At 37.4% G+C, this 15,385-nt stretch overlaps 1 protein-coding gene across 1 annotated transcript; it reads right to left on the bottom strand.

Annotated features, from left to right (window-relative positions):
- Positions 1-20: 20 nt before the first annotated feature.
- Positions 21-9,958, bottom strand: ABRA (actin binding Rho activating protein). The gene is given in 3 exon segments (XM_020968297.2): positions 21-1,127; positions 1,130-1,461; positions 9,208-9,958. Coding segments are annotated over 3 exon segments (1,194 nt in total). The 5' UTR covers positions 9,927-9,958; the 3' UTR covers positions 21-984.
- Between the last annotated feature and the right edge of the window lie 5,427 nt (positions 9,959-15,385).

Below are 15,385 nucleotides of genomic sequence, written 5' to 3' on the forward strand. Positions count from 1 at the left end.
ATGCAGATTGTAGTATACTATTTGCTATTTTTTTTTCTTCTGTTGTGTTTTGTTTCCTCTTTCTGGTGGTTCCTCCTATTGGTTCTAATTCTTACTTATAACATCACTAATGTGAAAATATGTTTAATAGGAATGTATATGTATAGCCTATATCTGATTGTGCACTCTCTAGGGGAGGGAGGTGGGGAGGGAGGGGGAGAAAAATTTAAAACTCAAAAGCTTATGGAAGTGATTGTTTATAATTCAAAATAAATTTATAAAAAAATAAAAGGGAGAAATTCTAAAGACCTTAGAAATAAAAATGCAAAGGAAATGCTAAAAAAAACCAAAAACGGACAAAAAAAAAAAAGAGATGCTTCAGTGGTATTACCAGATAAACAAATGGACACACCTCAAAATCTATGGTTCTAGAAATAGTGTTGGACATGGAATCAGAAAAATGGGTTTGAGTCTCAGCTTACAATTAGTACTAGCTGTGTGGCCTTGGATGAATCACAATCTCTCTGAGCCTATGTTTTCTCATCTGGGATAGTGATATTTGCACTATTTGCTTAGAGGAGTAATCTTGAGGATCTAATGAAATGATGCCATGTTAGAAATGTAAACTGTTTTTCTTGCTATTTTTCTGTTGTTTGCAGTAGCTATTAGCATTCCTTGCTTTTTCCTTTTGTTAGTACCCTTCTTGATTCTTATGATTTAGACCTTTGCTTAAAACTCATCAATACTTCTGCATTAAACAGCCTATGCTATTTGGATAAAAATAACCTTTCAAATATAAGTGGCATTATTAAACAATATTAACCATTTGTGTCTATTTTCTCAAATGTCCCAAGATTTCTCCTGGATGGAAGAGGATCCAGATTACCACAAAAATAATAATATTTGCAAGTCTGCTACTCAGTAGGTTGCATTTTACATCTCTTCTCCATTTGTAGTTAATATGAAGAAAAGCTGGATCTTGTGATCCACTCAAGTGTTGTAAGATCACTCCAGGAGTGTAATCACCACATGGTCATCTCGGCCTTGCCATAGCATTTCTCCTTCAAAGTGAACAAGTCCATGTTTCCTGGCTCTCATAAGGATGCCTACCACCTTATCAGATATCCGTACATATCTGTCGAAGAGTTCCCAAAGGTGACTTGGATCTGGCCATCCCGTCGGTGGTGAGCCATTGTTCTGATGACAAAGCACAGATCCATGATTTCCCGGTGAATGTGTTCTTCTGCTCGTTTGGCCCGTTCAGCAGTTTTTGTTCCCTCTTTGGGGTGCCCATAGCCCTCGTCCCCTTTGTGCAGACGGGTGGACATGGCCAGCTCATGATCAAACTCTTCGCTAAAGGGATTCAGCTTTTGGGACTGCAGATGCTCATCAGCCCATTTTTGCCATCTCCCCTTCATGCTGTTCACTTGGCTGTATTTCCTCTGAGCCTTGCTGCTGAGATTCTCTGCAAACCTGCTTGCCCTAAAAGTAAGAAAGGAAATAGTTTCAACAGCGAAGGATATCAAAGTTATCAAAAGACTCTTCTACAATAATCCCCTCCCCCTCCTCATGCTATAGTATGTATTTCAGAATCACAAGGCAAATGCACTTCTGAAAAGTTATATGTAAATCTATTTTAGAAATGGAATTGCCTTAAAAGGACCGGCACAAGTCATCTAACTTCCCTGTGCCTCAACTTCCTCATTTATAACATGAGGGAGTTGGACTCAAGTGTCCTCTAATGTCCTGTCCATTTCAAAAATTCGTGATCCTATAACCTTTGAGATGAGTCCTTTTGCAATCATAAATGATTCTGTAACTTCCCTCTACTGTGTTTGTTTTTAAAACATTTTTTTAAATATTGGATTTTCCTAAATCCAGGGCACACACACGGAAAAACATCACTGGTCTGTAATACTCATGATTATCAATCCCCTAAAGCTTAAACAGCAAATGTGAGTGCTGCTCTGGAGTATATTAGAATGTTAATCATAAGACAAAATTTTGATACTAGCAAAAAGCACCGGAAAATTCAAGGTTCCCATATGAAGAATATTAGTCAATACAAGAACTATGCAGGAAGCCCTAGAAAAGACAGAAGTAAGTTATGTGTTCTAAGTTGTGTATTCAATTCTTATTTGCTCAACAACAGTAACAACAAAAACAACTGTGTCTGTAGTATTTGTTTCATTTAATGGAATGGGTTGGGTCAAATTGAGATCAACTAGGTGGCACAATGGATAGAATGCTAGGCCTGGTGTCAGGAAGACTCCTCTTCCTGAGTTCAAATCTGGCCTGACACAGTAGCTGTGTGACCCCAGGAAAGTCACTTAACCCTGTTTGCCTCAGTTCCTCATCTGTAAAATGAGCTGGAGGAGGAAATGGCTAACCACTCCAGCATCTTTGACAAGAAAACCTCAAATGGAGTCACAAAGAGTAAGATGTGATTGAAAAGAAGACTGAACAGCAACTGAACTTCCGGTCAATTCATGATTGAAACACCCTTAGTCATACACAGATGTTAATAAATATTCATTTAAAAAGATGTACTGGATAATTCCATTGATATTTTCATTCCATTTGATATTGCAGTTCCAAATGTGAATACCCATACTTTTATGTCTGTCAAAATGAGAATGATAACCACTAGATGGCAGATTTTCACTAAATCTAGGGTTTAGTTTTTTAAAAGTGCTCTATCATCATACTTATTTTTTTCCCTTTGTTAAAATTAAAATTATAGAATTTGACACATACAATATATTTTACAAGTGTAAAAATCATAGTCTCTTAGTATTTAAGGAAAGAAATAGACTTTCATCCACTCAATAATTAGAGATTTATTACATTTTTTCTTGGTCAACTAATAGACTCAATACTGTTTCTCTTTTACAAACAACAATGGGACTGAAATTATGAATATTGAGTCTATATAAAATAGGAAAAAAATCAAAAGAACCATGAAATGTTGAAAATCGGGGAATTTGTCTATATAGTTCGTGATGGCATTTCTAATCTAGACAAAAATATGTTTCTTCAGTTACCTGATGTTAGAAGCTCTGAGAACCAAAACTTTTCTAAATTAGCCAATAAGCATGCATTATAAGTCTGCTATATGCAGGGTAGTGGACAATGGAACTTTAAGAAAAATACCTTGGAATTCTGATCTTGCTTTATTCAATCAAGAAACCCTCTCATTCCTTTCTGAAAATTCTTTCCTGTTAACAATCTCAAAATAATCTCATGCTATTAGAGGCAAATAAATATATTTGAGTGCAGGGTTCTTGCCTTAATTTTATGGCTATCTAGAATTTGCATAGTGCTTTAAGGTTTGCAAAATATTTACAAGTATTATTAAATTTTCTTTACCACCCACTAAGGTAGGTACTATTATTATTATTCCCATTTTGTAGACAGGAAAACTAGGGCTAAGAAAGGTTAAATAACTTGCCCAGGGTCACATAGCTAATATGAAGAATTTGAACTCAGGTCTTGACTCCAAGTGCTGCACACTATCCAGAATGACACCTAGATGTGATGGTCCAAGGAAATTTGAAGAGTATCAGAGATAATGACCATGAAACTGGTTTGAAATAATAGCACATGGAAAGCACAGTTTTATATATTTACACATTGAAAGAAGACTTGTCTTGAAGTAAGGAGTTTGGGGTTCATATTCAGATGCTTTCTAGCTGTGTGACCCTGGGCAAGTCATTTAACTTCTCCTGAACCTTAGTTTATCTATTTCTAAAGTGAATCACAGGTTCACATTTATGACCTCTTCTCCTCCAGTTAGAAAAGAAAGCAAATTGAAACCAAAGGAAACTCTGTTTTTAAAAAAACCCATAGTCTGGTCTTTAGAAAAAACAGGTTAGTTCCTTTCAATTTTGGATGGACTTTTTCTCATGTTCTCCATTGAGTTTTCCTAAGAAAAGTTAGCTAGATGGAGAAAAATAGCCCTGGTCAGTGGCAAAGAGACTTTATTTAAAATCCCAGTAGGAAAGTCTCACAGACAAGGCATTTCTAAAAAGCTGGTGAGGCAAAAATACAGAAAACCTGTGGGAGACAATGGAAAAATGGAAGTGTGAAGAAAAAGTTAGGAAGAGCATGGTAGGAGACGGAAAAGTGAAAATTGGATCATGACCTGGTTTTGGTTAGAATCTAAACAGGAAACAAGGTGATAATTTAGACAGCCAGTATGGAGATGGTTAGGCTGGAAAAGTGAGAATCATATTTGGTTAGAAAAGAAATAATGGAAATTTAATGTGAATAGAATGATGCTAAAATATACTAGAATAAGACAAATGAGAAAAGTGAATTCTCTCCACTCAAGACTAAATTTTCACTATTTAACAGAGTTTCTTTTGGCCTTTATCTGCTTTTTAAAAAATCTAGTTATCTTCAAAGGGGAATAGACTTTTTAAATAGGGTGGTTGTCAAACTACCTATTTGACCATTTTATGTGAATGCTCTGATTGGGGGAGAGAGAAGGATGCAGGAAGACACAGATGTCATCTCTTCTCCTTAATTACTTGTGTTGAGACAGATTTATTTTTCTCTACAATCTGAGGAAAACCCCCAGCCACCTAAAACCCATTTTTCTCTTACACGGATGTTTTAAATTTATGAAGTCCTTAGAAAATCAGTGTCACTTAGATTCGTTTTCATTTATTTGAGAGATGGAGCCGGTGGGACATGGAAATGAAAGCTTTTTTCCAGAGTGGATCTCTTAACATAGCCGGCTCCCTGCTCCCAGCTGTAGGCACCGGCAATCCTGGTTATAAACACCATGTGAAAGTCTCAATAGTCAATCTTGGAATTTAGATTTCTGGAGAAGCAGCCTGGCCTGGCCTAGAATTACCTCTGACATTCAAGGGTGCTGATATAAACTGATTTCTAGCACCACATGTTCTCATAGAGGATGGGGAATGGAGAAACTAGAAAAGAGATTAAAGGTAATCAATGCTCTTGCATAGATCTCAAAGACACAAGAAAAAAGTGGTGGTAATTGGGTCATATGAACTACATTTTTAAATCATAGTAGACCTTATATTAGGGCTGGTTTTATCTTTTCTCTGATTATGCTATCCAAAATTAATATAAAGAAAGGGGGCAAATCCAGATCTTATACAACTATAGAACATTCGAATTGGAAGAATTAAGAATAACCATCCCTGCCAGCCCTCTCACTTTATAGATGATGGAACCAAGACTCAATAAAGTTCATAAAGTTCATACTTTGAGCTAGTGGTAATGCTAAGATTTGAATCCATGTCCCTAGACTCTCAATCCAGTGTTCTTTCCACCAAACTAGGGTGCTTCCTTATTTTATAGACCAAAAGCATCTGATAGTATTGAGCATTTGAGCTTAATTGTGTTTAGGGAATTTTTATTTGCCGTTTTTTATTTTTTTTGTCTATACCTATGATTTCATTGGTAAAAGGAATTGTTATCGACCAATGCAAGTTGGATCCAAGCTTATACACTCTTGGAGCAGTTCTTAACCTGTGTGTGTGTGTATGTGTGTGTGTGTGTGTCTGTGTGTGTGTGTGTGTGTGTGTGTGCGTGTACTCATCTGGCAGCCTAGCAAAGCCTATGGACCCTTTCTTAGAATATGTTTTGAAATGCAAAAACTAAAGTACATAAAATTCCAAAGGAAACCAACTATGTTAAAATACAGTTATCAAAAATGATTTTTTAAAGCTCATAGACTCCAGGGTAAGAATCTCTAGCTTAAAGAATTGCTGAGAATGCTGAAAGATGTCTTGTCCAAGTCACGCAGCCAATATGTATTAGAGGCAAGACCTGAACCCAGATCTTCTTGGCTTGGGGGGGTTCTTGATTCAGTCCTTGGTATTCACATCTTTCATGCTTCAAAAAGAGCTGAGAGTTCATCAATGTGGATACTTTCCACTGATAGAGATAGCCACCCTTGCATGCCGTTCGTAGTAGACAATTTCATGAGTTGTTAGAGTAGGACTAGCCCTATGCTTTTAATGGTATAGGGAACTTCTGGTCAAACTTCTACTCCCAATGTTGATTGGTATGCTCTTTACAACTCAGCATCTGAGGCACTGAGAAGTTAAGTGACTTACTCAGGGTCATTATATATCAGAAGCAGGGCAATCTTTCTAGCCACTAAGTAACACTTCTTCTCATGGATTGTTTGGGCTGGAAAAAAATAAAAAGGTCACCACCTAACTAAAAAAAAGTTAGTGCCCAACTTTCTGGTGATGAGTAAATATCTCTGAGCTCAGCTAGGCTGGTCCTCAGCATGACAGACACAGAATGCTTTGATGAGTCTGTTTTCAATGCATTTTGGGCTGAGGAAGAGCCTAATTTTGTGGCCTTGCCTTTGAATCTGGGCTTATCTCTGTGCCAACGATGAGAAATCAGAGTATAACTTTGGTGGGATATAGAAATCAAAATTCTTTTTTAAACTTTTAAAAATGTGAAACTTTAGGTATCCATATAAAATAACATGATATATTTGATTTTCCAGGTTTCTTCAGAGCATTAAACTTTTAGTGACATTATATGAATGATGGTTTGTATTTCCCATATTTTGAGCCACTATGAACCCAGAACTGAAATGTAAAATTGGAGAATTGCACTAAAATAAAAGGCATATTTTTTATTACAAAATTATTTTCACCTGATATTTTTTTGGGGCAAATGTCTAGTATATCCAGGAGCCTGTTAAAACTGGGTTAATTTTGATAAACCAAATAGCTTTGTTCATAATTTAGCGTAAAGAGTGCTAGACTGGGAGATAGGAGGCCTACGTTCAAGTTTTGCCTGAGACGCTAATTGGGTGACCACAGGTGAGTCCTTGAACCTTACCTCCAACCTCAATTCTTTCATCTGCAAAATGGTAATAATAATATCCCCCCTATCTACGTCATAAGGTTATGGGAGGAGAACACTATAACTATGAATTACTATAGAAACATTAGTTTGTGTTTTTGTTACAAAAGCCTATGAACTTGGGATAGAGTGTCAGGATTGGAGTCAGAAAGGTTCATCTTTGTGAATTCAAAACTGGCCTCAGAGTCTTACTAGCTGTATGAACCTGGACAAATAACTTAACTTGGTTTTCTTCAGTTTCTTCATCTGTAAAATAAGCTGAAGAAGGAAATGGCAAACCACTCCAGTATCTTTGCCAAGAAAACCCCAAATAGGGTCAACAAAGAATCAGACAAACAACATAAGAGGCAATATGTTGTAGAAGATAGTTGGACTTATAGCTAGGAAGACATGAGTTCTAATCCTATCTATGATATATAATGTCTTTATGACCCTGTACAAATAATTTAACTTCTTAGTACTCTGGGCAACTCTCTCTAAGACTATAAGGTACAGAGGGATCCTGCATTGGTAGAGGTAACTTTCTTACCTAGGAATTCCTTAAACCAATGAAATCACAGATCTATTCCTTCTCCTTAAGAACTGAGCAAAGTATTTTATTCTCCTGAAGAAACATTATAAAAGCGTCCAATGTGCATTTTTGTGATTCGCATAAAGGGAAAGACCCCTAACAGCAGTCAGCAAAAAAAGTACACTTCTACCTTGGAAGTAAAATTTCATAGAAATTCTGTGCCCCATGGATATTACTTGAGAAATTTTATAGATTAAATTAGGAACAGGGCAGGTATTCCCCAGCTTACTGACATCCCCCAAAGGAATGAAATATTTCAGTAAGGAATTGTTGAGCTGAATCATATATTTCATTAAAGTAATACCACTCACAGGCAGCTAGGTAGTGCAGTGGATAGAGTGCCAGGCCTGGAGTCAAGAAGACTCATCTTTCTGAGTCCAAATCTCTGGCCTCAGACATTTACTAGCTGTGTGACCCTAAGCAAGTCACTTAACCCTCTTTGCCTCAGTTTCCTCATTTTTAAAATGAGCTGAAGAAGGAAATGATAAATTAGTCCAATATTTTTGCCGAGAAAACCTCAAATGGGTCATGAAGAGTCAGACACGATTGAAACAACTAAAGAACAACAAAAATTGTGTCTTTAAAGGAACACAGACCAAAGACATCGTGACATGGAAGAAAGAGCAGTAGGTTTGGGGTGAAGAGACTTAGCAATTCAATGCAATGAAAAGTGTGTTAGATTTGGAATTCAGTGAACCTGGGTTTGAATTTCAGGGCTGGCACTCAATACTTGTATGACCTTGGGCAAGAGAGCACTTAACCTCTTTGGCCTTATTATGAGAGAGCTGGACTAGGGGACCATCCATCTTTAAATAGATAAGATCCTACATTGGACAGTTTACAAAACCTTAATGTCCTTAACTCTGTAAGAAGCAGATTAATACTTAGACCTCCTAACTCACAAGGTGCTTGTGAGAACAGTATTCTCAAAACTTTGGAGTTCTAAACTTATGTGAAATATAATCAATGTATATGTGAATTATATATGATCATGTACATTATATGTTCTAAATGCATACATACACATATGTGTATGCATGTACCTCTATTTCCTCTAAGCCTGCGTTTTATCAATGCAGGGAACTATCAGCATGAAAATTCCCTACACTCATGAAAATTAATAACTTGCCTGAAATTTATAGGCAGTTTCCTGGAGGCCCAGAGAGGTTAGTGAGTTGCCCAGGGTCACAGAGCCTATATGTGTGAGATAGCTAGGTGGTACAGTAGATGGAATGCTGGATCTGGATCGAGTCATGAAAGACTTGAGTTCAAGGCTTGCCTCAGGCACTTAGCTGTGTGATCCTGGGAAAAGTCACTTAACCTCTCTCTACCTGTTTATTTTATTTTATTTTAATTTTTGATAAATATCTAGTATATCCTTGCAGAATTGGGAGGACCAAATGACATAACATATGTTGAACAATTTGAAAACCTTAAAGTTCTTTTTAAATGATAGCTATCAATATCAATGTATCAACAGTGGGGGTTGAGCCTGGATCTTTCTGTTTCCAAGACAGGACTTCTATCTATTAGGCTGTCTCTGTTTCATAATAGTATGCATTTTAGATTCATGGTCCTATCCCAGAACCAATGGCTTTTGTCTCATTAAGAAAGGAAGGAAGGAAGGAAGGAAGGAAGGAAGGAAGGAAGGAAGGAAGGAAGGAAGGAAGGAAGGAAGATGGAAGGATGAGAAAAGAGAAATATAGCATTCTTCTGTCTTTGCTGTGGAACTAGAGATTCTCTTTCCAGGAGAAAAAATGACCACACTATTGTAGTATGAATTCACTTACTGGGAAGGCATGGGTCGTTTAATCCTGGCTGCAATCACGTGGTCTCCTTCTTGCTTGTTGACCTCCTGCTCTAGCCGTTCTTCAGAATCCCCTCCATAGCCACTGTCCTCAGTGTCTACACTATCACTGCGGCTAGTGGGTTCCTCTTGCTCTATTTCTTTCCAGCCTTTGGTCAGTTCTGACACCAGGTTCAAGCACTTCCTCCTCCTGGTTGGAGAAGTATGGCTGTTCAGGATCTTGTCGATGTGATCCAAGTCTTTTCCTTCCTGCCATGATCCAGAATTGGTCCCATCATTCTCATATCTGTCGCTGAGAAGGCTCATGTCCCCTCCTCGCTCATAGACTTTGCTGACCACTGTTTTGGTTATCTCCTTCCTTTTAATGTGGGTCTCCTCGGGTTCATCATCAGCAAGGTTGTTTAAACACTTTCTGTTTCTATTGGAAAATGGCTTTGCCAATAGGCATCTCTGACCTCCTCCTATGCCTTGTTTCTCCTGGGGGGGCTCTAATAGTTTTGTATTCTTGTGCACTTTGGGTGACTCACCTGCCTCCTTAGCCCCACCAGGCAGCCACCCTGAAGGTTCTTGGGCTTGCTTCGTACTATTCTCATTGGCCCACTGCTGCCAACCTCGAGCTAAACTAATAACCAGAGAGGCTGTCCGGATCTTCTTTATCGCTCTTTGAGCTGGCTTCTCCTTTGGCTTTTCTTCAGGGGCCATGCTACTCTCTTCTCCTATCTTTGTCCTGTCAATTGCCCTGAGTGAATGACGTTGAGCACAATAGTGTGGTTGGGATTTAAATAGAAGCAGGGTGTGTGGGGTGGGAAGGAGGATCTGGTGACGACGGAAACTATGTCAGGCATTTCTCTCCAAGATACAGTGCCTTAGATGTGACAGGGTTCTTTTTTTAAAACACCCTAGCTTGTGTTTCATCCTAGCAGGTGGATATTACAGATGGTGAAGACTGGTGACATAGAGGGACTAAGGGCCCCAGTGGAAATTATGAGATCTGATAATCTCCTCTGCATGTGCTCTTTGACCTTGCACTTGCAAGGTAAATCATGATTTCCTTTCCCTTAAATCTTGCTCTACTAATATTAGAAGATTACCTCTTAGCATAATTATAAAGTGAAACCCATCATTTTCCTTTGTTTCCAGCCTTTTGAGAAGTGCTACAGAATCTATGAATCATAGGATGGTAGGGCAGAAGCAAGCCTTGGGGATCATCTAGTCTAATCCTTAAATTTAACAGACGAGGAGACCAAGGGCCAGGAAGCTAATTAAATATGTCCGTGTCACACAGGGGATATGCATTAGAGGGTAGGATTTTTGGCTCAAGTGTCCTGATTTGGAAGTAGAACTCAAGTTCCCTGACATCTCTCTTTTTCCTAGTGTTCTTACTTTAACTTTATAATGTTTCTAAATTTTTTCAGTTACATAATAGGATGGTGAGAATGTTGGCTACACGTGTTAGACTTCCTGAACTGGGAGACTGAATTACTAATATAAATCTTTAAAAAGTTTTATGTAACAGTTGTTCTGTGACCTAATCAAGGAAATGCAGATGAGTTTACTCATGAAGGAGAACTAGTTACATGTGTATTTTATATTTTCAATTATATACCCTCTCCTCACCTAGTTTTTTTTTTTTGGGGGGGGAAAGCTATTATTTCACCTCTTTAAGAGAATGGACCAAAAAAAATGATGTTTATGATTAATTAAGAAATCATCAAGCATTAATTAAGTGCCTGGTATGTGCCAGGAAGTGTGCTAGGTTTTGAGGTTCCAATGACAAAAATGAAATGTTTCCTGCTCTCAAGGTTTTCGAATTCTAATGGGGGAGACAGCATAAACATATATAACAGATGTTTGGGCTGGCTATGAACTGTGTGGCACCTCATATCTCTCACCTGGAGTATGTGGATACCTATATTACTCTCTGAGTTGACTGGCCATTCTAGCCTGCTCTCATATCAGCAGGTCTATGTACCTAAAGAAGGACAACCAAAAGATGGTTCTATCTGATTCTCTCAGGGTCCTGAGACTAATTCGGTTGTGAGGAAATATACTTCCCCTAATCACCATGTTAGCTCTTGAGTCCCCACCAATACACTTCTATTTCCACAATGGGCCATTCATAATATTGATACTTTTAGGTTTTAAATATTAGTAAAGGAAAAAACATAATAACAACATCATAGTACTCATATATCAAAATGCATGTATGAATAATAAGCATATTATAATCTACACATAAACCTAGATCACACTCCCACCAATGTATTCAGTATCTGGGAGAAAGAGTGAATATACACTTATGGAAACCTGCCAAGGTAGCACATGGAATGAGGAAAAGTAATGTTTTTAGAGTAACTCACAACTTTGAACCTCAGTGTCCTCTTTCTGTCTCAAAAACTGTCTAGAAAAGTTTTTTTTTTTGAAGAATGTAATTTATGTTCTGAATAGATGCTTTCTTAGCTAAACTGAGTTGATCAATGTTGTACTTGACTAATGCCTTACTGGGCATAATGTCTCAGCCAAATGAATTGATCTGAGAATGACTTCCATAATTCTCAGTACTCTCAATTTACTTCTCTGCTTGAATGAACGTAGTCCTCAATCATGATTATAGTACTTCTCACTTCCAGCTTCAAATTTAGCTGATGCAGCTCTGAAATCTATCCTTTTGCTTCTTTTTCCCTTCTCTCATCTTTCTAAGATTTTCTGGATTTTCTCCACAAATGCCTCAACTTATTTTATCATTAGTAAGTAAATTCTTATCTTGCCAATAATCAGATAAATTATATTTGTCCCCAAATCATAGAACTGCTTTGGAGTCCTAATCTCCCCGATTTACTACATATAGCTTGTTATCTTAAAAAATTGGCAACAACTTATCTCACAATTTTGGGTCAATTAATTACTTCAGTAATTCTTAGAACTCTAAGCAGACAACTCAGCCGCAGATGTTAAAGGGACAGTAAATTACATAAATATTTACAAAATAAATAAAAAGTAATTTTAAGGAGGGACAGCACTAGCAGCTATGGAGATCAAGAAAGAATTCATTGAGGAGGTCCTTGAGCTGAGTCTTAAAAGAAGTAAGGGATTCAAAGAGGTGGATGAAGAGGGACTTCATTCTAAGCGGGGAGAAGAGCCAGTGCAAAGACATAGGGATTGGAGGTAGAATGTGTGAAGACTAGCAAAAAGGAGAGTTTGACCGAATTTTGAAGAAATTGATCATTATGATGAAGATGAAATAAGAATGAAATGATGATGCTAAAAATGATTAGAAAGATGAGGCAATGGGATATGATGGGAAGACAAACTATGGGTTTAAATTATACCTCTGGTGCTTACCAGCTATATAACCTCGGGCAAATCATCTAACCTCCCTGGACCTTAGTTTTCTCATCTGTGAAAATCAGGGCATTGGGTTAGATGGCCTCTGAGTTCCCTTTCAGCTCTAAACTTATGATCCTACGACATTTACGTCAAAAGCACTACCAGTTTAGCTGTATCCAAATGACAGAAAAATCTCCCAGGATCTGAATGACTTGACAGCATAAGCCAAACAAGATCAGCTTTTCCATGTGCTTCCTTCCTCATCGAATAATGCTGACAAACTATTGACAATACTGATTGAAAATCAGGCAAGACTGATTGGAATATAAAAGACAGTATGGTGGGTAATTACCTGACTGTGATGTACAGTTATTTGACAGAGAATAGCTGGTACATTTCTAATCCTCATAATGACTCCCATTTACCTTCTCGATTTAAACGATTGGGGAAAATTGTAGCTCCAGTGCTGCCCTGTTTCCCTTTCCCGATGTTAAGTGAGTAGTACAAGTGCAGAGTCAAATTTCTTTTGATTACCATGAGGAGATTCTATAGCAAGAAATTTTAAACATTCAAACACTGAAGGGCTTAATCCACAACATGAAGCTTTTAGCATTCCTACAAGGAATATAACTGTATCTCAGAGTATTCTGTGCCTATTGCTTATCCCTACCTGTTTGGCAGACCATGGAAATAAAGGCTGGCATCAGATGAGGTAGGGGGAAAAAGTGGGGAGTGATGCCAGTATACTCAGATTTCTCAAAAGCTTAGCTCAGGATCAGATTAATTCCAACTTTATGTAACAACCTCTTACAATAATTAGCTTATTTTAAGCATAGAAGTAATATAATGTTACCAGAGGTTCATACGGTCCCTCTTCTGTGTCTTTAGGTGTAGGTAGTTAAAGTTAGATGAAAAGTTATGAATTCAATTACAATTGTTCCAAGCTCGCGGTTAGGAAGATTCCTAGTGTTTAAGCAGAGGTTGAGCTCTCTGCATAGATTTACATCTATATCTATCTCTAGTTTTTTCCTGACATCTTTCTACTTGAGGCAAAATTCAGGTTATTGGAAACATTTGGATAGTGAATCAGCAGATTATATTAGAGTATTTATGGACAGACAAATCCAGACTCTTGAGATCTCTACCTAGTACTGTGATAGATCCTTCCTTTTATACAAATTTATTAGCACAGAACTAAGTCTCTAAAACAATGGTATGTCTTGTTCACACTTGATTCTGACTGATTGACAATCAAGAAGTGTTCTTACCTAACAAAGGACATTACTTTTAAGTGGGTGGTATGACCAATGGAGCCTCACCCTTACATTTGGAAGGATTGTTTTTTTGTTTTGTTTTGTTTTAGGGTTGGTTTTTTTCCCTCCTCTTTTCCAAAATTGTCTAGCTTTAAGAAGTTTGATATATGATTCTCAGATCTGTATATCTAGTCCTGGTCTCTCTCTTGAGCTCCAGTACCATAGTGCCAAATTTCTACTGTACATTTCAAACTGGATATATCATATACCTATTAAACCCAACATTTTCAAGAGTAAATTCTTTATCTTTTCCCAAAATCTACTTCTCTTCCAAACTGTCCTGTTTCTGTTGAGGGCATTCTCTAGTCACCCAGATTAACAACCTCGGTGTCAAGCTGTACTCCCCATTTTCAACCTATACATTATAGCGGTTGTCAAATCTTCTAGATGTCAGTTAGGTGGAATAGTAGAGAGAGTGCTGGACCTGGAGTCAGGAAGACCTGAGTTCAATCCTGCCTCAGACATTTACTTACTATGTGACTGGGCAAATCATAACTTCTCTCATCCTCAGTTTTCTCAATTGTAAAATAGGGTTAATAATAGTACCTATTTCACAGGGCTGTTGTGAGGATCAAATGAGATAATGTAGGCAAAGTGCCTTGCAAGCCTTAAAGGATGATAAATCCTAATTATTATCATTATTAATCATTTCTCCCCACCATCTTTCACCTCCTTCCTCTTCTCTCCATTCACATAGCTACCACCTTTGTTCAGGTCCCCATCATCTCTTGCCTGAACTATTGCCATAGTCTCCTAATTGGTTTCCCTACTTCATCTTTCCTGTCTCCACTTTATCCTCCACATAGATGTCAAAATTGTTTTCCTAAAATGTGGAATGGACCATGTTATTTCCCTAATTAATAGACTCCAGTGGCTTCCTTTTATCTGTGGAATTAAACACACATTCTTCCATGGGGCATTTCTTTTATTTCTTGGCTCTAAACTACCCTTTCAGTGTTATCACAATTATTATAATTGTGTGATTATTATATTATATGAAAATTATGTGATATATCATATGATAATTTTGTCATACAATGTACCTTTTATTACTAATGATAAAACAATTAGCATTTATATATTATTGTATTATTAGTAAACACTATCATATTATTTACATATATTACAGCTAGATAATACAGTGGATAATGTCCTGGACTTAGAGTCAGGAAGACCTGAGTTCAAAATTTTGCCTTAAACATCAGCTGTGTGACCCTGAGCAAATCACTTAACCTTTGCCTGCTTCACTTTCCTCATCTGTAAAATGGGAGTAATAATAATCACACGTACCTCCTGGATTTGTTGTGAGAATAAAATGAGATAATATTTGTAAAGTGCTTTGAAAACCTTAAAGCACTATGTACATGCTAGTTATTGTTGTTATGATTATTATTATTTCTTCCTTTCAAATATTCTATAGTCTAGCCAGATTGTCCTTTTGGCCATTCCTCATATTTCATCTTCAGTCTTCCTGACTTTGCATAATTTGTACCCCATGGCTGGGATGCACTCCTTCCTCTT

This window comes from Phascolarctos cinereus, unplaced genomic scaffold (genome assembly GCF_003287225.1).
Source record: "Phascolarctos cinereus isolate Bilbo 61053 unplaced genomic scaffold, phaCin_HiC Scaffold_4;HRSCAF=312, whole genome shotgun sequence".
In the NCBI taxonomy this organism is placed as follows: domain Eukaryota; kingdom Metazoa; phylum Chordata; class Mammalia; order Diprotodontia; family Phascolarctidae; genus Phascolarctos; species Phascolarctos cinereus.